Source organism: Pseudomassariella vexata, assembly GCF_002105095.1.
Source record: "Pseudomassariella vexata strain CBS 129021 chromosome Unknown BCR38scaffold_5, whole genome shotgun sequence".
In the NCBI taxonomy this organism is placed as follows: Eukaryota; Fungi; Ascomycota; class Sordariomycetes; order Amphisphaeriales; family Pseudomassariaceae; genus Pseudomassariella; species Pseudomassariella vexata.
Window position 1 is genome coordinate 632086 of NW_024467960.1, and position 26766 is coordinate 658851.

General features: G+C 50.4%; 7 protein-coding genes across 7 annotated transcripts; 4 read left to right on the plus strand and 3 right to left on the minus strand.

Annotated features, from left to right (window-relative positions):
• The first annotated feature begins 100 nt into the window (after positions 1–100).
• On the plus strand, positions 101–1846 carry BCR38DRAFT_169452 (PER1 protein). Its single transcript, XM_040853842.1, has 4 exons — positions 101–331; positions 421–469; positions 544–1303; positions 1364–1846. Exons 1-4 carry the CDS (start codon positions 206–208, stop codon positions 1419–1421), a joined length of 993 nt encoding a protein of 330 aa, XP_040716900.1. The 5' UTR covers positions 101–205; the 3' UTR covers positions 1422–1846.
• Positions 1847–2452: 606 nt separating this feature from the next.
• Positions 2453–3841, plus strand: BCR38DRAFT_340003 (HNRNP arginine N-methyltransferase; the record flags this gene model as incomplete). The annotated part of the gene is made up of 6 exons (XM_040855744.1): positions 2453–2535; positions 2603–2616; positions 2687–2706; positions 2781–2890; positions 2962–3293; positions 3363–3841. 6 exons carry the CDS (start codon positions 2453–2455, stop codon positions 3839–3841), a joined length of 1038 nt encoding a protein of 345 aa, XP_040716901.1.
• Positions 3842–8274: 4433 nt separating this feature from the next.
• Positions 8275–9906, minus strand: BCR38DRAFT_483605 (N-acetylglucosamine-phosphate mutase-like protein; the record flags this gene model as incomplete). The annotated part of the gene is made up of 1 exon (XM_040863643.1): positions 8275–9906. The coding sequence occupies one exon, from the start codon at positions 9904–9906 to the stop codon at positions 8275–8277; it is 1632 nt and encodes a 543-aa protein (XP_040716902.1).
• Positions 9907–10746: 840 nt separating this feature from the next.
• On the plus strand, positions 10747–12653 carry BCR38DRAFT_456614 (uncharacterized protein; the record flags this gene model as incomplete). The annotated part of the gene is made up of 2 exons (XM_040861938.1): positions 10747–11259; positions 11409–12653. The coding sequence occupies 2 exons, from the start codon at positions 10747–10749 to the stop codon at positions 12651–12653; spliced, it is 1758 nt and encodes a 585-aa protein (XP_040716903.1).
• A 120-nt stretch (positions 12654–12773) lies between these two features.
• BCR38DRAFT_407931 (riboflavin synthase) lies at positions 12774–13566 on the minus strand (the record flags this gene model as incomplete). The annotated part of the gene is made up of 2 exons (XM_040858217.1): positions 12774–13450; positions 13536–13566. 2 exons carry the CDS (start codon positions 13564–13566, stop codon positions 12774–12776), a joined length of 708 nt encoding a protein of 235 aa, XP_040716904.1.
• A 1156-nt stretch (positions 13567–14722) lies between these two features.
• On the plus strand, positions 14723–16651 carry BCR38DRAFT_340427 (uncharacterized protein; the record flags this gene model as incomplete). The annotated part of the gene is made up of 1 exon (XM_040855790.1): positions 14723–16651. The coding sequence occupies one exon, from the start codon at positions 14723–14725 to the stop codon at positions 16649–16651; it is 1929 nt and encodes a 642-aa protein (XP_040716905.1).
• A 4003-nt stretch (positions 16652–20654) lies between these two features.
• On the minus strand, positions 20655–22280 carry BCR38DRAFT_456617 (ammonium transporter; the record flags this gene model as incomplete). Its single annotated transcript, XM_040861939.1, has 3 exons — positions 20655–21220; positions 21277–22037; positions 22096–22280. The coding sequence occupies 3 exons, from the start codon at positions 22278–22280 to the stop codon at positions 20655–20657; spliced, it is 1512 nt and encodes a 503-aa protein (XP_040716906.1).
• Positions 22281–26766: the final 4486 nt, after the last annotated feature.

Genomic DNA, 26766 nt, shown 5'->3' on the forward strand with positions numbered 1-26766 from the left:
CCGTTGAAAAGTGGTCTTGACCAATCAGAGCCTATTTTTACCAGCGTTCGTGACAAAAGTTACAAGCCTGCAACACCCGGACGGCGTGGGTTGGCTAAGCACCAAAGAAACGAGCCATGAGCTCCGAGACGCCAGCTCTCCCTTCACAGCTTCTTACCTTGCCCAGACGAGAGCTTCATTCTTTCGAGCCCCTAATGCCGACACAATGCTAGGACGAATCTACACGAGGATATCGCCTTCATTGGCTGCGATCCTCATCCTCTGCTTCTTGCTGACAACGGCCGAAGCCTCGCTGGGGGACCGCCTGCCTGAGTTTCGGGAATGCGTCCAGGTACGATATAGAACAGCCGAACTGCGCCTCTGTTCTGAGCTGTAATGCCCGCCCGAGAGGTTACCAAGACTGATCTGAGACCCTTGCAGGTTTGCGCCAGAGAGAATTGCGACCCCAATAACAATCCCACGCGTATCCGTAAGCACGACCTGCCTTCTTGCTGACCGAGTCCTCTCTGTATCAACATGAGCTAACCGACCTGTTGTGCGCAGCTCTCCACCACCGCCTCCTCCTCTGGACCTGCCCGCAAGAATGCGACTACACCTGCCAACACATCATCACATCGCGCCGCCTCGCCCGTGACGAACCCATCGCCCAATTCCACGGCAAATGGCCCTTCACTCGGGTCCTAGGCATACAGGAGCCCTTCAGCGTGCTCTTCAGCCTGGGCAACATGGTCGCGCACCAACACGGGCTCGCCAAGCTGCGCGCCCAGATCCCCGCCGACTACCCGTTGCGCCGGTACTACTGCCTGTTCGCCTACTTCGGTGTTGTCACCTGGATCTCGAGCGCCATCTTCCACACCCGCGACTTCATCTTCACCGAGCAGCTCGACTACTTCGCCGCCGGCGCAAGCGTCCTCTACGGCACCTACTACACCCCCATTATGGTGTTTCGGCTCGACCGGCCCACGCCGCTCAGAAGGAGCATCGTCAGGATGTGGACGGGGCTCTGCTGTGGCTTGTACGCTATGCACGTCATATACCTGAAGATGTGGAAGTGGGACTACTCGTACAACATGGTGGCAAATGTTGTCGTTGGGCTGGTGCAGAATGCGTTATGGACGTACTTCAGCTGGAGGAAGTACACTGAGACGCACCGGTCTTGGGCCATCTGGCCCGGGTGCGTCGTGGCCTGGCTTATGATGATCATGAGTCTGGAACTGCTAGACTTCCCCCCGATATGGGGAGCGCTGGATGCACATAGCCTATGGCACCTTGGTACCATTGTGCCAACTATTGTGTGGTACAAGTGAGTTCATCTACATTTCGCCGTTCACATACTCACCCCCTACTAACCCCTTTTGTTTAGTTTCCTGGTCAAGGATGCTCAGGATGACATTGCTGGAAGTGCTCGATTAAAATCATGAGAGATAGGATCCCAAACAAACATCATTGCCCGGCACAACAGTGATTATGAGGCGTACTGGACCCAGGTTCCAAGTACGCTCTGCGGTTTGCCTCGACGCGGGTCAGTTTTGGAGGACCTTTTGTGTCCCGGGTTGCATGTTACAAATGGCTCTTAGGTTGCACCTCTGGGAGTTGCGGTTTGGCGAAACGCTAGTTGCTAGGAGTGGTCTAATGATCATATGACCTATACCTATAGCACAACATATTCTTCGTTACCATACCCTATCAATGACACTTTTATTCATGTTTTTCTTTACACGAGCTGGACTTGAAATGGTGTGGTTTGCTACTAGCGACCTTTGTTATGGATAGTTGAAAGCGCGGAGTATTGCCTTCGAACTGGCCTACTAACATTTCTGTTGTGTTGACGATTGATACATGTTCCCTTTTAGTGAAAACCGTCCTGAAGTTTATTTTACTTGTGATTTACAGAGCCTTCTCATGCCGGCGTACTTTAGACCGTCCAGCCTTATCCCTTCCCCCGCACCCCACCCCTGGGATACCCAGTCTATGCTCCTTTCCCTTTAAATAGCTGTCTCTAGCGATTTGAAAACATGAGTAATATTATAAACCAGTCAGAATGTGTATAGCCATGTTAGCTGGAGGTACTAAACAGCTATCCTCCCGCCAATGTCATCACAGCAAGGTTCATTCGGCCGGTCAGTCCGAAAAGGGCTACCCGAGCTGAGCTTCGGAGCCAAGGTACCCCCCTGGAAACAAATTTGTATTCTTTTTCAGGCGAGTTTCACCAAGCACCTCCACGCCTAGCTGCAGAGAACCAGGACTTCACGGAATAAATCTTTTCCGATTATCGGTGGAACCAGGCGGTCACGGAAGGCGCATTTCAAGGTTGGACCCTTCAATCGAAAATGGACGAAAAAAATCCATGCCCGACAAGAGAGAACAACGGGCCATTTAATTGTTCACCTCACGTCTCGACGGTCACTTGAAACTATTATTTTCTCAGCAGATTGTACTATAATCTGCGATCATGGCTGGTGAAAAGATGGACGTCGAGCAGGCCGAGCAGGCGCTCAAGAGCATGGCCCATTCCGAGCAGCACTACTTCAATAGGTGAGTTGAGCCTAGTAAACACGGCGTTGATCGTGGAACGTTCTTGCTAACTATCGGGTTCAAACAGTTACAACCACCATGGTAAGCACGCAATTGACTGATTGCAATGATGGATGAATGGCTCTACTAACGTGAAATTCTCATTACTCAGGAATCCACGAGGAAATGCTGGTACGTACATATCTATAAAAAAATTGCCCCGATTGAACTCGTGTATCACAGCTAACACCATATCCCTTTGTCAGAAAGATGAAGTCCGCACGCGTTCTTACATGAACGCCATTGTTCAGAACAAGCACTTATTCAAGGACAAGATTGTTCTTGATGTCGGATGTGGAACTGCTATCCTCTCCATGTGAGTTTTCACACTCTCCTCACTTGAGGCTGCTCATCTTCGCGGATACTCATGCCCCCTGCGCCACCTAGGTTTGCTGTCAAGGCTGGTGCTAAGCATGTCATTGGTGTTGATATGTCGACCATCATCTTCAAGGCCAAGGAGATCGTCGCAACCAATGGCATGAGCGACAAGATCACTCTGATCCAGGGCAAGATGGAGGAGATTGAGCTGCCGTTCCCAAAAGTCGACATCATTATCTCTGAGTGGATGGGCTACTTCTTGTTGTACGAGAGCATGCTCGACACCGTCTTGTATGCCCGTGACAAGTACCTGAACAAGGACGGTTTGATCTTCCCCGACAAGGCAACGATTTTCGTGTGCGGTATTGAGGATGGCGAGTACAAGGACGAGAAAATAGGGTGTAAGTCGCTGGTCTTGGACATGGATGCCAATCTCCACACTCGCTTCTTAGCTGACAACACGTGAATAGTTTGGGACAACGTCTATGGTTTTGACTACTCGCCGCTGAAGGAGACTGCTCTGACAGAACCGCTGGTTGACACAGTTGAGGTTAAGGCCGCTGTCACCGACCCCGCCTCTGTCCTGACGCTCGACCTTTACAAGTGCACTGTAGCCGACCTCGCCTTCTCGGTTCCCTTCAAGCTGTCCTGCCGCCGCGATGACTTCGTACATGCGTTGGTTGCCTGGTTCGATATTGATTTCACAGCCTGCCATAAGCCAATCCGCTTCTCGACAGGGCCACATACCAAGTATACACATTGGAAGCAGACTGTATTCTACTTGAAGGATGTGTTGACGGTGCAGCAAGGCGAGGAGGTGGAATGCAACCTTGAGGTTCGTCCGAACGACAAGAACCGCAGAGACTTGGACATCAGCATCAAATACCTACTCGACACTCAGGACAGCACGAGATACGCTGAGGGTCGATTGGACTACAAAATGTGCTAGAAGTCCATCGTCTTGACCCAATGCATGCTCCAGACCATTCACTGGGGGGTGGATTATCTCAGTGACCTGGCTTTCGTCTTTCGAAAGGAAGACCCCGAGTTACTCGAGGATAGCCAGTCCTGATTGCATTACACAACACTATTGTACATGAGTACATTCTGGGCACTGGTGGCGTTTTGGTCCGGCAGAGGACGGACGACTGAGGAATGGGCTCGTTGTCAAGCCTTTGACACATTGATAGAGGGATCCGACAAGTCGTGACTTAAATGTCAGGAAGACTTGGAATTTAGGGTTCTAGAGACGAAAGGGGCAGGAGATCTGATGACTGACGAGAAACGATACACTGTAGCTCTTATACGTCCCTCGAGATACCACATTTTCGCATCCAGAGGTTGATGGGTCAGTCGGCAGTGGCGTTTATGAGCTGGCTGCTGCGAATGGACTTGTTTTCCATCTGCTATGATTGTTGATATGGATATGCCTAATGACTAACCGTTTGGACCACCCCCCGGGGCCCCATCGTAACACTGATTTTGCTAACAACGCGGTGCGCCCTCCTCCCCTTTCCCTTCAACGCTTCTTTTCTCGACAACTGTGGGAAGCTGTGACCTAAGGTGTGGAGGGGTACGAGGCAGGCAGGCACGGGTTGTAGTATTTAAGGATCGCTCGGGGCCAACTTGGGATTGGTCCCTCACGCACCTTCGTAGTACCAATACAGCCCCCAATACTCGGAATCTGATAACATCCACATGGTAAAGCACTATTCTGTATGAAATTATCATGGTCAACGTAAAAAGGCGCATCGAACAAGCCCGAAAACTTGTATCATTGGGCTATAGTACTAGGTCAGCCGCGAAGAAATTCGGCCTGTAGTCATCAACTCTCTTCACACGCACTGATAGAGGCGTTTCGTGACAGCAAGCCCAGAAGGTTAATCAACGGTTATCTGGTAACTTAGAAGACTTCCTGTTATATTAGATGCTACATGTGGGATTCAGCGCCACCGTTATGCCCTAGGCCGAACGCAGTATATTTGCTAGTGTAGATAGTAAGTCAGACCCTTCCTTCCATCCTTCCTTTCTTAGAGAGCGGGAGCTCACCTTACAGAGCCACTCAACTCCGTACTACGTAGCACAACGCGCAAGCAGGCATAGCGGTCAATACGATATTCATTCAGAATCATCACCAGAGGGCCGATTACCTCACTATAGAAGGAAGCTTACGGGCGTGCACCCTCGGAGCGATTTACTGTCGTATTTGCGCAAGAGATGCTCAAGGACGCGGATAGCCACTGGCCCTTACATTGGATTAACGGCTTTATCAAGCGCATTAAGGCAATCCCTACCAATAGCGGCCGCCCTGTACCTTCCAAGAGACTTCACACTATGAACAAACTTTCTAACACAATACTACATGTAGCCGCTTAACGAGTATAATATAGACAAACTAGACTTAAGAAGGGTGAAACAGAGAAGGAGATGGTTATTAGCCGTTTTTAGTCATATAGGGTAGGCGTAGCTAAGTCAGAAGCAACTATCTATGTAACAGTAGGTACTGTGTAAGGGGAGGCCAGGCACAATTGTCAATTCCTAACGCCAGTAACAATTAGATACAAAGAAAGAAACTTGGCCCTCCAAGTTTTTATGGCTTGTGACAATCTAGGTGCTAATTCCCGAGTGTATTCGCCTCGTTGGCGGACAGATTACTCTCAGCTTTGTATTTAAGAAAAACAGTGCAATAGTGGTTTCTGAGGGATTCAATCCTCTATTGATGACTCTGTGTAGATCCTCTGTTGATTGATCTATCTATCTGCTCTGTTGTGTCTTCTGTGTAGCTATTTTATCTATGAGGAAGGGTTTTGACCCCACTAGTGCAATTGCCGCTACACCGCCTTCGGCCTAGAGCATAACCGTGGCGCTCAATCCCACAGTTTCCGCATAGTGTTACCGAGGCCGAGTTTATGGCGACCTCCTCTAGCAAGAGCAACATTACCATTGCTACGCTAACTTCACTTTCTAAAAACCGAGCTGGCACGGTGTAACGAAACCTCTAATAGTCTAGCTGCGTAAACCACTACAGAGTCTGTAAGGGTTTGTGCGAGTAATTAAGTCCTGCTGCGGAGTTGTGACGGTTGTCACGTGATTGACCTACACTGGTTTGAACAGATTGATAAGTGGTTGCAGATATCAAAGTCCCTGACTTTGGTATTGGTCTCTTTTGGTGAAGACATCTGGTACGGTGGCGTAGTGGCAAGGATTGCAACCCCTAGCACGGCGTGACAAGGTGAGGGATTCAACCCTCAGATGATGACTCTATACAGATCCTGTATTGGTTACGATGCTCGATGCGCAGTGTGATGTGTGTATTGACTGCTCGGAGTGCTATGTAAGAAGTTACATCTAAGGTAGGTAGGCAGGTGCCGACCTTTTTATCTACACAAGCGATTTCACTGCCTTAGGCACCACCTCAGGCACCACCTCAGGCACACATATGGCGCTCAATCCCACAGTAGGTTATAATCATATAAATATATCTTAACGTGGCGTATTAGGCAGAATGTTACACGCAAAGGTGGTCAAAGATTTGTGAGGTTGTAAAAGCATGACATTCTATCTAGTCCTATGGAGCACGAAGGTTGGGCTTAGTCCCGAAGGGCTAAGTCACGTGGTAACCTTGGTGGTCTTGGCAAAGCCCACCAAGGTTGCCTAACACAGAACTTCAGGGATAAACTAAAATAGCGGTTAATATACCGAAGTATAACTTCAAGCACATACTTAAGGAATAACAGTGAGCCGTAAATATATTATTATTATTATTAAATACGCCGTAGGCTCGAAGCCCCCGGTACCTCTACTAGTACTCCCGTATGTCAAACCGTGCCCTAATGGCTGGACTAAATACATACGCTGTGATACGTGACCCCATGGGGGGTTACCCTATAGCTACAGATAAGACAGATAAGATAAGATAAGAGCTATAAAAGAGCTCTGCCAGGCCAGAATAGCTGACCTGGCCATCCTTTTCCAATACAACAATTCACACCCCATATGCACTCGCATCACGCCGCGTCGTCGGTTCGCCCTATTGGCGACTGCGTTGCGTTCACTACCATACTACGTTGGTTCTCAACCTACCAACAAAGTCCCCTCCGTAAATATAAGAATACCAAGTCTAGCTAGCGTTATAATAGCGTATAATTTCTAAATCACTCTACTATTAGAGTTCTAGATGTGACAGGCTTGGCCTGTGCGCAGGAATCTGGCTCTGGGGAGCACAGATCAAACGCCCCACTACCTAAGAGCATACAAATCAGCGCTACCCTACCTCACCGCCATTCCTTCCCTTCCTCCTTCCTCCTTCCCTCTGCATAGTATGATATATACATCAGGGTAGTACAACAGGCTCGTTACATTGTACTGCATCCGTTACACTAGATAACCTGTTAGATAATAATTAACTCGATCAGATCCTATTCTATACTACATGTAAGCTGTGGGACGTTGAAAATAAAGGCAGTAGCGTTTCTTATTACTTACGGACCTTGACGTAGAACGTAGATAAGGGACTTGATAGTAACACGGCTAAGCTAGTGATCTACGTTAACCTAACGCCTAGTTACAAGCTAAACTTAATGGATCTAAGCTAGTCATCCGTTAGGCGGTATAGAATAATCTTCATGAGGTGCGTGTTAACTTTTAAAGTATTTCTTACGCAGAAATAAGCGCTAGAAGTGATTACGGCTAATATAGACAGATAAATGACTATATATTGATAATCGTATTAAAAAGGCAAAAAGCCTTTGAGTAAAAAAAGACATAGATAAAATGGTTGTTAGGTTGTAAATATACTTCAATTATTTAGGCTTGACGTGTAGATAGTTTCCGCAATGTATTGTTACTCCAGGGTGTGCTGCCTCTGGGGGTGCTGCCTCTGGGGATGAAAACATTCACTGTGACTTGTGTTTTTTACTTCATTTAGTTGTCCATACTTCACTGCTCTAGTCAGGTACCGCTCATCGTTTCTATGTATCTTCAGGTGAAAGGGACCGTCTAACCCGTTACCAAACTGTGGTGCAACAGGGAGGTAATCCTTGGTTACACTGATCGATATGCAATTAATTCCAGTAGAGATGAATATGGAATAGACCTGATGATATCTATCATGTTTTATTTCTTGATTCTTAACCTGGCGAAAGAAAGCAAATAATCAAAACGCCGTGGAATTTTGTGGTAGTTCCTCATGCATCGCATTCAGTTCGTAGAGCCCGACACCCCATCCCTCGTCGTCTCGTAGCCTCTGCACTCTTTCCCCTCTCCTACCCACATACGTCAACTAATTTTAGCCGACCAAATAATCGGTCATCGCATCGTCGCAAAACCAAGCGACATCATGACAATGTCGTACGGATTAACCCGGTGCTGCGCCGCGGCCTCCTACGCCCCGCCGTAGTTCTTGACGATAGCAGCGACCTTGTTGGCGAGCTCGTCGGCCTCGGAACGCGACTGCGCCTCGGCATAGACCCGGCAGGCGTTCTCAGTGCCGCTGGCCCGCGCAAACGATCGAGCATTAGTGTATTTCTTGACGCACTGGTCGATTTCGTCCTGGATGCCCACCGGGTGCGATAGCTTACGCTCGGCGTCAGTCGTCTGGAACAGGTCCTTGTTGCCCACTTCGACGCGCACCAGTCGGTTGGGCAGGTCCGAGTACGTCACCGCCCAGTCGCGGAGCGACCATCCCTTATGCGCCAGGATGACTTCCACCATGAGCATGTCGGAGATGGCATCGCCGACGGTCTGGTTGATGAGATCGCCGAGAGCTCGGAGGGTGTCCAGAGCATCCTTCTGGGCGGGGGACTGGGGTTCCTTCTTGGCAAAGGTTTGCATAGCTTCCGTCGAGAAGAGAACGGTGCCGTGGCCGTTGGCCTCAAAGTACACGCCGATGTCGAACGCGCAGGCTGCATGGTGCAAATGCTTGACGCCAGTGGGTGTGCAGACAACGGGAAGCTGGAGGTGCTTCTCGATGTACTTGGTGCTTGCACCATTGGCATAAGCCGTCTGGACAACGCCGATGCGCAGATCCTCGTCGAGACCGGCGGTGCGGAAGAGATCTGCGATGAATGAAGCTGCCAGGGTGGCAATGCGGTCACCGTCAAACATGAAAAAGCCAGACTCGGGATCGATCCAGTAGTACATTAAACGGTCAGCATCACCATCCAGAGAGCACCATCTGTCACCAGGTTGCGGCTTGGGATTGGGCGGCGCTCTTTGTCTGGTCTTGACGTAGTCGGCACCGCAGTCGAGATTCAAGACCTCGGGCCTGAGTACGTCGTCATTGACCACCTTGCAGTCGAGTCCAGTCTTTGAAGAGTCAACGTGCTTGAGCAACTCCTTCAGCTTCGGACCACCAACGCCATTGGCACAGTCAACAGTCAGAGATCCAGTTACCCTCTTCCCACGCAGGCAACGCTGGAAAGCATCGTTGAGCTTCTTGTAGTATCCAACTTCGCTAACTTCGCCATACGAGGAGGGAGTTCCCTCGGTGTTGATGCATCGAGTCAGATAGTGCAGCTGGGGTGTGGTCAGGACCTTGAAGTCGACAATGGAGGTGTTGGTGGCGTTGGAGGCATCGATCAGCGACTGCATAAGGGTGATGCCCGAGGGACGGGTGTCCCTCCCGGCCACAATCTTTCCAGGTGACTTGAGGTCTATCTTAAGCTTCTCAGCGATCTTGAAGAAGGTGTCGGCGAGCACCTCGTGAGAAGGGCAGTTGACGAGCCCTGTTGCAAAGACCTCCCACTCCTGCTCCAGCATGTCGCCCATGGGGTCGACAATCTTAACACCATTGTCCTTGGCAGGGTTGTGGCTGGCCGTTATCATGACACCGATGGCCTGGCCGTTGAGCTTTCGGCTCCTGAGGGCAGAGAGAAGACCGACTCGGAAGGTGATGCCGTCGAGGAGATCCGAGTTCATGCGGAAGCCGGCAGTACCATACGTGTAGTACTTGCCTCCCTCGAGAGGCACAACGTCGTGCTTGCGCGAGGCAGCAACGATAGTCTCTCGATCCATCGTGTCGAACGTTCTGCAAGGTCTAGGAATGATTGGGCAAGTAAGCTTTTTACTTATGTGTGTACCTTAAGGTAGATCAGACGAGCGGTGGGAAAGAAAATGTGGCAGATGACCAAAGGACCAAAGTTGGAAAACAGGAGGAGATCCAAAGGCGAGATGCAGAAAGAATGCCAGCAATTGTCGGCCGTCCAGAAATTACGAAGAAGCTGAGATACTAAGGCAGTGCTGAGCAGGTTGATGAGAGAAGCTGAGTACACTCGGGGAAGAATTGAGCTTTGAAGTCAGCTGCAATGCCCCTCCCCCTCCTTGTTCAGCGCTGCTGCCCCGCTATTACGTTGCGACAAAAATAGATCCAACTCGATTCAACGGGAATATTTAAGTGATGGCAATAAAACAATGGACACCTGCGACCAAGTGTTCATCCGATGATCGGATGAATGCCATCCTCATATCCATCTCCAAATTCCTTACTAATCTCAACTACTGTTCCAACATATAGGAACATTATAATTAATTCCATCATGGGCTGTGAAGTATATGAAGTAACTATACCTAGTTATGCCACTTGCATTGAGACCCCTGTCAGCTGGTCCTTGCAACAGCGGGGATGGATGGTACTTTAAGCTCGAATGCCGATCAGAGTCATGTGCTCTGGCGCTTTGTTCTTGACGCGGAACGCGTGTCGGCGTCATGACAACAACTGCAGCCTTTGGTTTGGCCGTACGAAGTATGTGACGGGGCAAAACTCCATCCTTTTGCTCGAAAACTGGCGTTCTTTTATTGCCATTGCTTCTGGCTTGCCTTCAGAGGCTCTGTCACGCATCGCAGAGTTTCGGCATCATGCCTTCACAGGGTTCCGAGGAGCACATCCGAAACGCCCTCTATCTGCAATGGCTCAAGGAATGGGAGGACCAGGCTCGGCAACACAATAGCAAAGGCGTGACTGTTTACAGACGTGCCTATCATGCCCTCAAGGCTTGCCCTATTACCTTTACGCATCCACATCAGTTGCAGCAACTCAAGGGCTTCGGGGAGACCTTGTGCAAGCGGCTCACCCACAACCTTGAGAAGCATTGCGAGGAGAATGGCTTGCCCATGCCCCTGAAAAGAAAGCTGAAATTGCCTGGCCAGCCTGACGACGACGATAATGGCGATGCCGAAGCGAGGCCCGCCAAAAAACCGCGAAAGACCAAGCCCTATGTTCCGGCTTACCGGTCAGGGGCGTATGGTTTGGTCATGGGGTTGGCTAGAGCTGGAAGCTCGGGAGGACTGACCAAGGATAAACTAATTGAGGCAGCCCAGCCTCATTGCGACGCCTCTTATACTGCACCTAGCGACCCAACCAGTTTCTACGTGAGCGTTTCTCGCAGTTTTGCTTTCTTCTTCTTTCCTTGTTCTGTCTCAGCGATCCGTAGAAAGCGACCACTTACCGTCCCGAGACGTGACATGATCCTCCGAAGCTGGGATATGAAGAGCATTTACTAACACCGGACCATGAGCAGACTGCCTGGAATTCCATGAAAACTCTGCTACAGAAAGATGTGGTCGATGAACGAGGACGGCCTACAAGAAAGTACTCTCTGACGGATGAGGGATGGGAAGTCGCCAGCAGGATCCAGCAAACCCTTAACCCAGATGCTGCCCCCCTTGCCCCTCTTGGAAGGTCGGGGTCCGCAGCTCAGGTGGCTCAGAGCGCTGTATCCGATTTAATGCCAGCCGAGAGATCGCATTCCATAGAAGTTGAGCCATCGCTGCCGCCGGCATTCGCATACGCTGATGTAGTGCCTGATGGGAATACAGCATCTACCGAGCTGGCCATCCCAAGTTTCCGGCCCCAGAGCCTACCACCCGGGAGCTTCACGGTTCACCTGGTACTGGATAATCGAGAAGTTCGAGCCAAGACGGACCGTGACTACATGCAAATCGAACTCGCAAAGAAGGGGGTCACGCCCATCGTGCGTCCACTCGAGGTCGGCGATGCATTGTGGGTGGCCAAGTGTCATGATCCCAATTTTCTCCGAAGAATAGGAGCCGAAGGAGATGAACTCGTCCTTGATTGGATTGTCGAAAGAAAGAGGCTTGATGACTTGATCGGTAGTATCAAGGACGGGCGATTCCATGAGCAAAAGTTTCGCCTCAAGAGGTCCGGGGTCAAGAATGTCATCTACATTGTGGAAGAGATGGCAATTGATCCATCCAACAAAGAGAGATACGATGAGATGGTGCGGTCTGCCATGGCGTCTACTCAGGTGGTTAATGGCTATTTCCTGAAGCAAACCCAAAAAATGGACGACACCATCCGTTATCTCACCCGCATGACGTTGCTCCTGAACAAACAATATGAGAGCAAGTCTTTGCTGGTAATACCGACCGAAGTCCTGACGGCACGAAACTATCTGCCCCTGCTGGAGGATCTGCGCCAAAAGAAGCCGGAAACTGGGCACTACATCAGCTACGACGCGTTTGCTTCGCTGGCGTCCAAGTCTGATATGATGACGCTCCGAGACGTCTTCCTGAAAATGCTCATGTGCACAAAACAAGTCACTGGCGAGACAGCCATCGAGATACAAAAGCGCTGGAAAACCCCGAATGAATTCGTTAAGGCCTTCGACCGGCTGGGGCCTGGTGCAGAGGGCAACAAACAGAAGCGGGAGATAGTGTTTGGCGAGATGGGGAACTTGTACGGAAGGAGAAAGGTTGCAAAAGCCCTCAGCCACAAGATTGCAGAGATATGGGGAGATGCATGAACACTTACTAGAGTTGTACATGTCCATATCATCAGTCGGCTTTCAGCACAACTGTCGGTCTATATGTAGAGTATACATCAAATTACGACAACATAGATACCCAAACTTCGACGAGATAACCTAAGCATGTGCGCCCATCGCCTGCGCAATGAGATTCTGCACCATCTTCTCCACGATTGGCTTCAGCCCATCATCGCCTTGCGCGCCCATGTAGCCTGCCATGCTCTTCTCAGCGTATTTGGCCAGCACGTCCACTTCGACGTTAACCGTATCCCCAATCTTCTTCTGCGCCAACACGACCTTCTCCTGCGTATACGCAATCAGCATGACCTCCCACCACCCCACCTCATCGTTTACTTTCGTAATCGTCAAGCTCGTCCCGTCCAGCGCAATGAAGCCCTTGAATACGACATAGCGCATGACGTCCTGCGACCGCGGCGTGAACCGCAGTGTCACCGCATTGCCGTCCTGCTCAATCTTGCTGATCTCGGCGACGGTGTCAACGTGTCCCTGCACGAAGTGTCCGCCCATGCGTGTGTCGGCCCGCACCGCGCGTTCGAGGTTCACCTTGGAGCCTTGCGTCAACACGCCGAGGTTCGTTAGGCGCTGGGTTTCGGGCGCGATGCCGACGGTGAAGGATGGTGGGGAGGGGGTGATGGAGGTCGCGGTTAGGCACACGCCGTTGATGGCAATGCTGTCGCCTAGCTTGGCGTCGGAGAGGAGGGTCGACGAAGTGGGGAGGGTGACGGTTAGGGAGGTGCCGCCAGTTTCGTCGCGAGGGTTGAGCTCGGCGACCACTGTGGTGGTTTGGTGATTAGTAAGAGATGGTGGACGTGCAGAACGTGGGGCATTGTAATCAGGAGGATCGAGGAAGGTACTAACCGCCTATCTCCTCTACCAGGCCGGTGAACATGTTGACGGTGGACCGGTGACAAGATCCTTTCGAAGGGGATATCGAGTTGTGATGTTGCAATGATGATGTTGAGATTTAAAAAACACCGCACCTAGTCCCGCCACCAAGCTCGCGTCGCCCCGCGATCTTGAAACTTTGGACCTTGAGCTCTCAATTCGCAGCGGTATCGGCTCGTGTCTAAGTACTCTGTAAATGTAGCTTAATCCTGGCTTTTCTGAATACTATGGATGGATGCTTGTATGCTCATTGTGGCAGTACTGGAATTAACAAAAATCTGATGTCCATGGTCGGCACATATACATCTGATGTTTTAATGCAAGGGACCATGCACTGGTCATACTTGAAGCAGCTAGGTACTTAGTCTCAACAACGACGAACCTCGCCAGGCATGAAACCCGATTGTTTTATGGCGATAGTACATTTTAGGCAATTACCACGTTCTAGATGCCTTGTGATTGGGCAGGACCAAAGGACGACCAAAAGCAGAAGGTGGATTCCTCACGATTACCTGCTCAAGTGTACTGTACCAAAATTGCTCTGCGCGCAAACGCCATCGTTTTGACTAACTCCAACCACGCCCGAACTCTTTGGCAACTTCAACTCGCGGTCCCATTTGGATACCTAGCCGTGGTTCCTTTTGGAAGACCCACCCCCAGACTCATCGTCTTTTCGTCTCAAAACAGCAAGCACCAATGATCATGGTGCCGGTGTGATGGAGCCACCTCTGAAGGACAAGATCGCCTTCTTCCAACGCCTCGAATCTCTCCAGGACGACGGAGATGATGGTATTGATCCGGAAGAGGAGATTCGCAGACAGAGAAGCAAGTCTTTTCTAAAGGCCTCGGTCAACGCGCGTTCCTCGGGCAACATACAGGCGTCGCGTGCGGACACCAGAAGGGTTGCATTAGAGCCTACGCCGCAGAGCACCGAGGTCGTTATTATCCCCGATACCCCTCAGCCCACTAAACGCGCTTCCAAGGCGTCGAAGTCGAAAGTGGCTTCCGCGAAGCTAAATAACGCATCAGACACGCCGGTGCCTGAAACCGCTCAGCCGCGCAAAGCGGCAGCGCGTAAAATCACACACCCTCTGCTACGCAAAAAGCAATCAGCACCACGATCTTCAAGTGAAAACGAGAGTTCGCCATCGGCGAACAAGATGATAAAGCGCAAGAGGGGAGGACCTGCGTTCCAACTAGTCCCTGAAGCACAAAGGTGTTTCACGGGCTTGCATTTCTACTATATTCCCAACGATGATGTCAATCCCGTACGAAAAGCTCGCATCAAGAAAGCTAAAGAACATGGCGCGACGTGGACTAGGGGCCTGGAGACTGCCACCCATGTCATTGTGGATAAACAATTTACGTACGCCGACATTGAGAGCACCTTAGCCAAGGCGGCTTGCACTACTGACAAGATCATTGTCAACGAGACCTATCCGCTCGATTGTCAGGGGTACCACGCTCTCGTCAATCCAGACCAACCACACTACAAGGTGCCTGGTTTCCCCTTAGCTGACACGCCTCAAGCTTCCACGTCAGAAACACCAGCTGATCTACCTGGTCAGTCTCAAACGTCAGAACAGTCGCTGGAGTTGAAGCCACGTCGTAACGCCCCCTTGACACGGGCCTACGTGCCGCCACGCGCTACACCGGAGCGGAATTGTGGTTCACAGAGAAGCCCAGAGCCCAGAGCAACTCAAGTCATACCTTCATCCCTTCAGGGTAAACGGCACAATCCGGCAAGTCCTGAACCAGATGACCGAGCTGCCTCCGCTAAGCATCAGTCCAGCAACTCATCACCACCGGGTCCAGAAGATGAGCTCACCAAGTACATGAAGCTGGCTCGTGATCATTTCAGTGACTTTATTCTAGACGATGAAGAGGAGGTATTGGCAACCGTCGATGGAGGGGCAGAAACAGGCAGTTCCGACGAGGAACGCCAAAATAAGAAGCAGCGATCCACGAAAAAGCCGGTTAAGTATGCAGATAATGACGTGTCATGGCAAGACAAATTTGCGTGTATGAAAGGCGGCACGGAAGGTTCCAAGGACTCTGACAGTCCCAACGCAAGAACCATTGAGGTTCTGCAAAGCATGTGCGACTACTACAGTCGTGTTAATGACCACTGGCGCGTCAATGCTTATCGCAAAGGCATCGCGACCCTTCGTCGGCTGAATTGGAAAGTCACTACATACGAAGAGGCATTCCCCCTTCCCGATATTGGCCACCGACTGGCACAGAAAATTGAAGAGATCGCTACAACGAATCGACTGCTAAGATTAGAGTATGCTCAACAAGATTCCGTGGCCGAGGTCCTGGACCAGTTTTTGAAGATCTATGGCGTGGGCCTGAGTCAAGCAAACAAGTGGATTTCTCAGGGATTTCGGACCATCGAGGATCTCAAAAAGCAGGCAAATTTGACCATAAATCAGCGGGTAGGGATTGAGCACTACGAGGATCTGAACACGAGAATACCCCGCCAAGAGGTACAAGCCTTGGGCGATTGCGTCAAAAGAGCAGCCGCAGCCATCGATCCAGCCGTGGAGTTGCTGATTGGAGGTAGCTATCGAAGGGGGTCGGAAAGCTCGGGTGACATTGACTTCATCATCACCAAGACAGGTACAACTTCTACTGACGAGCTTGTCCCGTTTCTCGACAAGCTAGTCCGCAAGCTGGGCGACGATGGTTTCCTTACGTGCACCCTTGCCGCTCTTCGCCACAGCGAGACTAAGAGTCAGGGTAGTAAATGGCATGGTTGTTGTGTGTTGCCCCAAAGTGACTTCCCTGGCAAAACCGACGAGCACCGCCCTATCTGGCGACGAATCGACCTCCTCTTGGTCCCAGAGACGGAATTCGGCGCTGCCGTAATCTACTTTACCGGCAACGATATTTTCAACCGGTCCATGCGGTTGCTGGCATCCAAGAAAGGAATGCGGCTTAACCAGAGGGGGTTGTACAAGGACGTGATGAGAGGCTTCGACCGAGTCAAGCTTTCAGAGGGCCAGCTGATTGAAGGAAAAGACGAAGAGAAGATCTTCGAGATCTTGGGCGTCACGTGGCGAGAGCCGCATGAGAGATGGTGCTAAGCCGGATTGTGGCTCGGCTCGACGACTGCAGAGCGAGAGTGACTGCGACGATTCTGGTATCAGGTGGCGAGCAGTTGAGGAACAATTGTGCCGTGTCCCGGTTAGACTTACGGTTATAAGCATCTATATAGAAGCAAGGTAGGAGAGGCTCATGAATGGAGCCATAGCTGGTTGATTACATGGGAGAGGATCATGAGATGGTAGCTAGCCATGGTAATGGCAATGCTTAGTACTGTATGATGCAATAAGAAGACCCGAATAGCCAGACGTGCTTATGCGCTGGATGCGCTTTCTCAAGACAATATGAGTGACAATTTCCTATTCTTGCTCGATAGACTCGGTTGGGTTTCAAACCTCCTCCGTCTGTACGAGCGATCAATATCCTTCTCAAATGGCGGGCGGCAGCACACTGAGTTGGTGGAGTGTGACGTAGACCAACCATGATTCGTGTCTAGCGGGCCAGTGCCTCAGCTAAAGAACCCGCTGCGACGTCGAGGTACTTCGTTCCTCCTTCTGTTTCGTTATTTCGAACCCAGCCGATTGGGAAGTATGCTTGTTACGGCGCTGGGCCCATCATAGCAAAGTCTTCGGGGAATGGACATGGCGGCTCCTTCTCTGGCCGGGGGAATTCGGTGATGTGCATACTATGATAGCCACGTTATGACGGGCGCTGAAGGGTAAGCGAACTGGATTATCCTAGGAAGTTCTCGTATGCATAGCCATTCCGGTGGTACATGAAAGCACGAGAGCCACGTGAAAGTATGACAAGATGTTTAGATCTGCGAATCTGTGCAATGCCTTGCCATATGTAACCATTGAAGCATTTTTTTATTCAATGCCAGTTTCTAGCTGGCTCCTGGGCTGGGTCCCCATTGCTGCGCTGTGGACAAGGCTCTTTCAGAACCACGTTATCCTCTTTGCCATAAAAGGGAAAAGCGCCGCAGCTAGAAACGGTAAGGTAGTGCCTGTCCACGGTCAAATGGTATCAGGACACGAACGGCGGGACTTGGTGTATAGAACAGCTGCTGAAGAGCACCTGGCCGCGCAAGGATCCTCCAGATAGTCAGAATAGCGTTTTCTCTAATCGCTAGACTACCTGCCTAGAAAGTAGCCACGAAGCTCGAAGCCAATGGTATACAGAAGGCCGTCAATGTCATGAGATGTGGAAACGAGGGGAAGGAGCAAGGCTGATTGGGGGCAAGATCAAGCAACAAAATACCAACCTGTATCAAACCAAGTCTCCCAACATTCAATCCAAAACCATAGATGATAGTCTCTAGCTCGCATCGAAGTCCCATCCTGTAAGACGCTAGCCACAGGAAACCCGCATGAAACTGCCAAACTAAGCGGTGTCCGATAACCAAGTAATTCCAGGAAGACCTAAATACTATGTCGCCGCATTTTCAGCTACGTTCAGCTAGTATGGTTTACTTGGAAGTTGAACGCCGTAGAGCAAATCTCACGGAAGAGGGTTATAATAGCGGAAAGAAATGATAGTGCCTATACACTATCTAGTTTCTCAATAGCAAAGAGAAATCGGTATTCAAGTTTGTGACTTTCCGTGAGCCTCGGGTATCACCGACCTTAGTGTACTTGAATTCCACGACAACGGGGCAAGTGTAGATCCCTTGCCTTTATTAGCAAGCTACCCTCGGCTCGTACGGGGCAGTCCAGGCTGCCTTTTAAGGGGATTCCGTCGTTTTGGGCAAGTAAACTATAGTTAGTCAACTCTGATATAGAAAGCGAGCCGCTTTCTAAATAGAATGTCGATAGAATGGTGTCTATGTTGTATCTTTTGATCATCCTTGTCTTTCTCCTTCCTAGTCATATAATCCTGAAGACCGTAGCCTAAGTAGTGGTTTGTTCACTCCCTTACTCTTAGTGGTCGTGGGTACTCTAAATGGTTGTGAATAGAGCGGGTGATCCTGTAATTACGCACGCGGGAATTTCATATCATCTATGTACAGGGCTTTTCATCGGACATAGTCTACCTCTACTCTAGAAGGATACATAATAACTCGTGCCGCGCCTAGGATTTGTCTCGATCCCGCTCCTATATCAGAGTTAAAGCGATGTGAATAGTAATAGGGATGGTGCCCGAAGACTCTGTTAGGCTCGATCGGCTGCATATCACGATTAATAGGTATAAAGTGAGGGACATGAGAAGCGAGGCCCTTAAACGTCTAGTTTAGGCATTAGCTTGGTTCGGATCCGAGAGGAGCGGATAGTTTACTTACCTCTGGGTGTGGTTAAAATCCGTCGAGACCAAAGTCACACCGAAAATCACTTAAACAATGTTACTGCTGGGAGGGAGAGCTAGAGATAGACTACAGTCAGGCTGCGGGGGAATACCCTACAGAAGCACTATCGAACTCGTCCACTTACAGCCGGCTGTTAGCTCAGATGTAAGTACGTAATTAAGGCTGATATCCACAGCCCCATATGTTGAATCCAGCGTCCACCGTGCACACGCCCATTTCGACTCGAAGGAATGAAAACCAGAGGCACGAGATTGACTGGGTGAACGGAACTGAGAGTGTAGGCCTAGATCAAGAAGCCAATGCAAGAAAGGGGGTTGGAGAATATCCAATAACTGAAGGAGAAGGTATGGATCTGGCATTCCTGTCTCGTCAATTTGGAGGCAGTTCCTTGGTAGAAAGACTAAGCAGACACCCCACAAACAGTGTAAGACTTCATCCCAGCACGCTATGAGGTACGTTGGCTTGCTAGGGTGGGCGCTGTTGCGAGGCGGACGATGGCTCGAGCTGGCTGCGAATCGTTGGTTTCGCATTCGCCTTCCCGTGGCTTTTCTACGGGTACGATGACTCGAGCTCGGCGTTGTTGATTTTGCGGTCGCCTTCTCGTGGCTTTTTTACCTGTACACCTGGCCATGCTCGGATGACTCGAGCTGCGAATTCTTGATTTGGGGCCATGAGTTAGGTCAGACTTTCTAGATGTAAAGCTGTGATTCATTGAGACTCGAGAGAAACTGGGAGAAAAGCCGTTCAGCTTCGTCACAATACATGTTAACCCTCATTGCGCGGGCAAAGAATAGTAGGCATGGGAATAAAATGTCTTTACTTAAATTTGGCGCCGCAACGAAATACGGCGACACGAGAGAGCCAAAGGCAGCCCGGGCAGGCCGTCAAGACATGGTAAATAGCACTTGCGCTCTTGGGTAGCAAAGAAAAGTATATTTCCGAAAACAGCTACAATGGTAAAGAACACTACACAGAGCCCTTTACGGGACGTCCTAGTTCTTTAAGGACAGATGTACTTGCGACCTAGCAATATTCCTACCATATTAGCAATTAAGTGCTGGTTTACCGCCGCATTGGATTTCAGACATCAGCTTATATGTCGTACACCGACAAAACGCTTGCGCTTGTCAGAGTTGGTCTACGACTTTGTTCATCTCTGGACAGACCTGAAGTGACAAATGTCAAGTGCTGTGGGTGTGACAACTACCTGCGGCGGAGGTCGGGTTTAATTTTGACTAAATTGAGAATCTCAACCTCGTTCCACCTCATTCCGAGACTTCACTATTGGTCGTGTACTTCGGCGACACATCATTCATACTCGCGGGCTCGGGTAACTATACACAAACCAAGCATGGGATTTCGCATGTGGTGTTGTGGGACACAGACATAGCTGATTCGACAGCATCGAGATATGGTACGATATATGCCCAGAGGGAGACAGTCTTCCCCCTCCCCTCCTCCCCCACATCTCTCTGCAGCTCCAGTACATATCGCTCATCTATGGGGCAAACCCCCAAAAGGTACCCCAACCCATCAATCATCCAATGCATAACACAATGCAAGGCAAGGCAGACTTCCTTCCGTTTGACCTTGTCGAGCAGGACCTGATTAATAAAAACCCCAGCGACGAAGTATATGCAAGGCCCCGAGGTCCCACGGGGGTGTCGCTGAGTTTCTTGAACTTATAAATTTGTAGCAAACGGCAAGATGCCTCCCTAGCAATCATCCAATCAAACAAAGAGCTACTGCGCATGTAATTGCGACGGCCCAGCGTAGATCCTCGTATCCATCAGAGGGATGCTATTCTTTTCCCTCGGATCGAAGGGGTTCGCGTCACCCGAGTAACGGCTTTGTCCGTCGCCATCCATGTCATTGAGCACTTCTCGGGTCAACTCGACGTAGTCGTATGCGAACTCGCCAATCTCGGCGTCGTCGATACCGAGAATTTCGGCGTCCTCGGTCGCACGTATTTGAAGGCCAGGAATCATGTTCATGATGAAGAGAATGAAGCAAGTACCGACGAAGGAGTAAGAGCCCCCGGCGAAAGAGTCGGCCAATTGGTAACCCAGCTGGATCCAGTTCTGGTTCAGCCAGCCTCCGTTAATGACTTGGATGTTGTCCAAGTGGGCAATGTCGGCCCGGGCGAAGAAAGCGGTGCAGATGTTTCCCACGAGTCCGCCCATTCCGTGGACGGCAAAAATATCTAGGGCATCATCAATGCGCACAAGGAACTTGAGCTTCGTCGCATAATTGGAGAAGGCTGCTCCTAAAATCCCATAGGGGACGGCAGCCCAAACAGGTACGTAACCTTCACAATCAAGTAAGCATAATGAGCAAACCAAAACGGGAGATTCGTATTCTCACCTGAACCGGGTGTGATGGCAACCAGACCAGCCACGACACCAGAGCAGAAACCGACCGTCGACCACTTGCGCTCCAATCTGTAGTCAAGGATACACCAGGTGATGCCACCAACGCAAGCCGCCAGGTTGGTCACAGTCGCCGCAATGACAGCACGCATGTTGGCCGAGAGCGCAGAACCGGCGTTGAAACCGAACCAGCCGACCCAGAGGAACACGGTACCGATAACAATATGCGTGACATTGTGGGGTCGGTAGTTCAGCTCGTGAGTTCCGTGACCACGTCTCTTTCCCAGCATCATCGAGTACGCCAGTGCCGCGGTGCCAGACGAAATGTGCACGGGAGTACCTCCAGCGAAATCGAGGCCTCCCATCCTGTTGGACCACCCGCTCGGGTTCCATGTCCAGCATGCAATGGGATCGTAAATAACCGTGGCCCAGACGAACATGAAGATGACACAGGGGAGCATCCGACCACGCTCGGCAACGGCACCGGTTGCCAGGGCCACCGTGATAGCCGAGAACATGCCTTGGTAGACGGCAAATAGCAGATCGGGAAGTCGGGATGAACCCACGGAGGGCTGGGCGAGAACACCCTTGAAGCCGAAGTTGGCCAGGTCACCAATGAAGGGGCCGGCGGTGTGCGAAAAGGTTAAAGAATAACCCCAAAAGAACCATTGAAAGGTGGTCACGGCCGTGGCCATGACGGAGAGCCAAATGAGTGATAAAGCCGATTTTCTTCGAGCGAGTCCGGAGTAGAAGAAGCTGTACTGATGTGAGTGGAAAGGTTCAGCGCAGGATGAGCTGGATGGGCAGTACTGACCCAACACCGGGAATCATAAGCAGCACGAGGGCTGTTGATGTGATCATCCACGCGATATCACCACTCTCATACCAAATGTTCAAGTTCGTCGTGACGGAATCCCCGCCGCTAGCTCCCGTGCCATTATATGGGTACAGCTGTACATACGGCAAAGCGTCGAGGTCGACGCCTTCGATGACAACCATCTTGAACGAACAAAAGACTCAGCAATCGGGGCCGACAAGTCAGAGAAGATCAAGGAATAAGCGTCGAGTGGTAGTGACGGTACGGCCTCGACGGACGTCTGAGCCAACAACTAGGTAGTGGTGTCCAGGAGAGCGTCCAGAAGAAACAAAGCCGGGGAAGGGCTGTTTGCAGTGGGATGGCCTTACATGAAGTACGGTCTTTGAGACGAGAGGGCCAGCGTGGGACAGGGCGTGGCTAAAATTGCGCTAATGCGCGTGGCGATAGACCCTGGGGGGGTACCCAAGTTTGGCAGAGTTTCCTCAACTACGAGAAGAAGCAACCACATTAGTCGCCGAGCAGAAGGACTTGTCGACTGACGCAGCAGCAACTACTGCTAAACTGGCCTTGCAATGAGAATTCAAGACCAAAAAAAGAGCGACGACAGATGGGCGCGCCCAAGGACATTCAGATATGCTCGTGGCGTAGCCAGACCTTGACCTTGAGAGAGAGTGAGATCGTCCCCCTTCGTCGGGGGTTCGATATGCAAAATACGTAGCTTACGATGCAGCATCTGACAGATGCGCACATCGCAACCGCGTCTTCTTCCACACGTGCTTACCTTTTGGGTAGGAGATTATATCGTTGTTGGCGTCTTGTATGGTTCTTGACTCTGCGGTCCCTCAAGTTGCATGGCCGCAGGCAGGGACCCGACATGGTACACCGCACCCGAGGTTGTACAGCTGCATCTTAATTCGCAGAGCCAAAAAAACGTCCAGTCGTCATTAACAATGCATAATGCGACCGGCCGAGTGTAGGGCAGTTCATTCGTCATCGTCTATCGTCAGCGAACGAAACAGAGTTGCGATAAGATTGAATTAGTAGCAAGCTTTTAAACACTGCAGGGGATGAAAGCCAACAGCTGAAGTCATGCTAGAGACTGCTGGGGTTGCTCGGAGATGGGCAGCCTTGTCATGCTTGGCTGGCTTTGGGCAAGAGTCCCAATCGAGAATGGAAGCTGCAAGAAGGTCAATATCGTCACAGGGGTACTGCTGGCTCCCACCGCGAAAGAACCGGGGCGCAGCACCAGCAATTTGTTTGTGTAAAGATAAGAATCTCCCCCCCTCTGATTGGATGGAGCTGCCTTCTTGGGTGGCCGTTGCAGAAAGACCATAAATTGGCATGACAGAACAGCAATTGCAACCGAAACTCACCACTACAGCTTAACTTTACTTTGCTTCCAATTAGAGGCTCTAGGCCCTCCAGCAAAAGGAAAAATCTGACATTGACTTTGGTCAAGGTGGGCCTCAATACGGGATTGCCGGCAGTCTGTGAGGCAATCAGGTGACGGTATCTCGGCTTCGCAGCAGGATTGGGCAACCCTCGGAAGCAGAGCTGCAGGGCATCCGACATCCGTTTCATTCTGGGCGGCCTTCGACGATGATCGGTATCTTACAGGGGGGCGCCCATTGTCCATGACGGGGGAGGCCTTCTGGGATACCTTAGACGATCTCCCCGCGTGCCACAACCTTAAGGGACGGCAACTCATGGCTGTGAAACGTCCACTGAGGTTTCGTGGTACGCAATGTGACTAAAACTGCCTGGAAGAGCCACGGGTACGCATCGTATCTTACGTAGCAGCCATGTGTGGGTGTTTTTCCGGGGAGAATAGTGCAGCGCCGCCTATACACGTCGCTATGTAAGAACGTTTCAACTGAAGCGGACAAGGAGGGGGAGCCTCTGCAGGTAATCGCAACCATCCGTAACGTGCTCTGCTCCTCAACCCCTCCGCCCACCGTACCGATCCCCCGGCGCCCTAGCCCAAGCCACGATATGCTGCACGGTTGCCCGCATCCCATTCGGGGAGGAGGAGAAAAAGAGGATGCTGTGGTTGAGCATGCACTACATATTACGGTTGGGAAAGTTGTATCATGTCTGCCCCTGCATAGAGATTGCAGGCTACTGTCAAGGTAGTATGTGACCTACCAACCTTTCCTCCTATCGCAGTGGCAGTTAACGAGCAAGCTGCAAATGAAGAGATTTGTCAGTCCACTCGTAGACCATTTCGTGGGCTTTTCTTCTGACAGGCTGATCGAAAATTCTTCTTCGGCTGGTTCTCGCGCCTAGCGCTGATCTCCCACCCTAGTCATCTCAAGTTTCAATAGCGTGACGGCAGTCGCAAACTCAATTGAAGTCTCGCTGTTGATCTTGATTTACGGCAAGCGAGATACATTAGGATTCATTATGCCGAATCCTCGATGCTGCGCCTCAGCTGTGCAGATACTGGTTTTCTTTGAAGACTCATTGCAGCCAAACTTATCCGTTCGACAGTTGCAACGTACAATATTTGTATCTAGATATCCATCACATAGCAACATTTTATTCCAAATTTGTAGCATGCACGTACTAGTACTGCGGCTCTTACAGATGGGGAACTGGGGAACTATTAGGTTTGAGATCGTCAGCGCTATGGGGTTGTCTTACAGCTTCCACGAGGCTTTGGAGACACAACTTCTGACCTGCATTCGGGTAGCTAGTCCCATGCAAGCTTTTCCTACTTCGGTCAAATACTAGCCGAGCTTCTGTCAACCGGCTCCGTTTTCTGTCTTACACGATCAGAGTCAACGGCTGCCCGTTAAGACTCGTATGGATAGATAGCGCGATACAAAAGCTCTGTTGACACATCCATCGTGGGGCAAGTGTAACCACACGTCGTGCCGCTCATGCCTATTTTGTGAGGCGAAGGTCAGGTTGGACTTTGGGGAATAATACTTGGCGACGGGCAGGCAGTCTTGGCTTCGGCGCCAGTCAAACCATCAACAACTCTATCCGGCCATCTATCGATATACAGGGACGCCATTAGATTGACGGCACTACGGGCAGATCAACTAGGCATTGCCGAAACAGACGGCCGATACGAGGCGACCTTCTGTGTTAGGAGAACCGATAGACGACCGTTGCACGCATGCCAAAATGTGACCTGGCTAATCGAGACAACAACGACAACAAAACTCCTATCATGGCGCCACTTTCTCCAACAATAATCACAAGCGGGTGCAGATCTCGAACCATCCAGTCACAATCGACCTCGCAACGTCGCATCGTAAAGGGTCACTTGCACGAGTGTCCTACACCGCACCATCACACCCATTCCTCCAAGCCGAAACCCATCGGACTTATATCAGAAGCAAGAACTGCGAATCCTATTCCATCTTGAGATTCTGTTCTCTCAACTTCCTCTTCATGTTTCTTCGTAGTCTCTAGATGACCGTGCTAATCCAAAGCTCCACACGCTTAATCCCCCCCTTGGCAAGTATGTATGAGTGAGTGTTTTGGCTTACTATCGATTGGCAACACCGAAATCATCAGACTCGGAACCACGAAACTCGTAACGATTCTTCGATTTCAAATGCATTGCCCCATTTGAATCCTTAAATGCAGGAAGTTGTCTGTGTCCAAACAGACCCGAGCTCAGGGTGGCGTTCGGTAATTCCTGTCATATGAAGCGGCCAAGTATTATATAGCTTGTCCAGCTAACCGCGTTTCAATGGTAATTGAAATACGAGGCTCTTGAGCTATTTACAGAGTTAATTTCATCGTTATCCAGAGAATCTTCTTCCTTGCTTTGAACAAGTCTGCTGTGAAAGACCAGCCCGCCGCCCCCTTGATCAATTTTATCAAGACGACTAGGTTCTCTTTTCGCGCGTATCGTATAATCAAGGAGTACACTATGTATCTTGGCTTCGTCCCGGGAGTAAACATCTTAGGATGTTCCCAAACCTGCCCTCTAACTGAGAACACATTTAAAAATAATCTCTCAGCCCTCTGTTTTCTATCATACGGTAGTACGCAGCCTTCAGTGACAGCTTCGGATTTTAAACTTCCCATAATGTCTTTCTTCTCTAGAAGAATCTGAACATTGCGGGAAAACTGCCCTAAATATCTCCAAGAATTGCTAGCAAGCCGCCACGGCTTCAATAGCACCCCACTGTGTTCTCGTACGTTGAGTTGATAATAGCGCACGCCCATCTTCATCCTCCATCCACATCAATCCACCGAACACGAATACATCAGATCATAAAAAATGGCTGCACTCGGCCCTCGTTCTTCGCGAAGAGATCAGGGTTGCTCCATGCGGTACTTGGGTTCAGTGGTCTAAGCATTCCCATCCATCAATAGGGTCTATTTCAGTATGACGAAACTGGGGTATCTACGACTATCCAAATGCTTGCTGCGGTGCGATCTGCGGATTTCTGATACAATACACAGGCCACCATTCACGTGTTCTGTGATGTAATATTCCATATCGGGCTCTACAAGCAAGAATTTCAGTCCGTTGGGACATGATCGTAGGTTGGCCCTCAGTTTCAAGCTAAATAACGGCTTGTTACCCTTCAATGCAGGTCATTCTTTCCCCAATTACACTGCATGTGAAGGTAAAATATCATTGATTATTATGTACATGCATTGAAAACGTAAGTCGACCTCCTATTACCGCAGGATCCTCCC

Coding starts and splice junctions, on each gene's coding strand:
- BCR38DRAFT_169452 (XM_040853842.1), top strand. CDS start 206: ATGCTAGGACGAATCTACACGAGGATATCGCCTTCATTGGCTGCGATC. Junction 470..543: donor TAACAATCCCACGCGTATCC/GTAAGCACGACC, acceptor TGTTGTGCGCAG/CTCTCCACCACCGCCTCCTC. Junction 1,304..1,363: donor CCAACTATTGTGTGGTACAA/GTGAGTTCATCT, acceptor CCTTTTGTTTAG/TTTCCTGGTCAAGGATGCTC.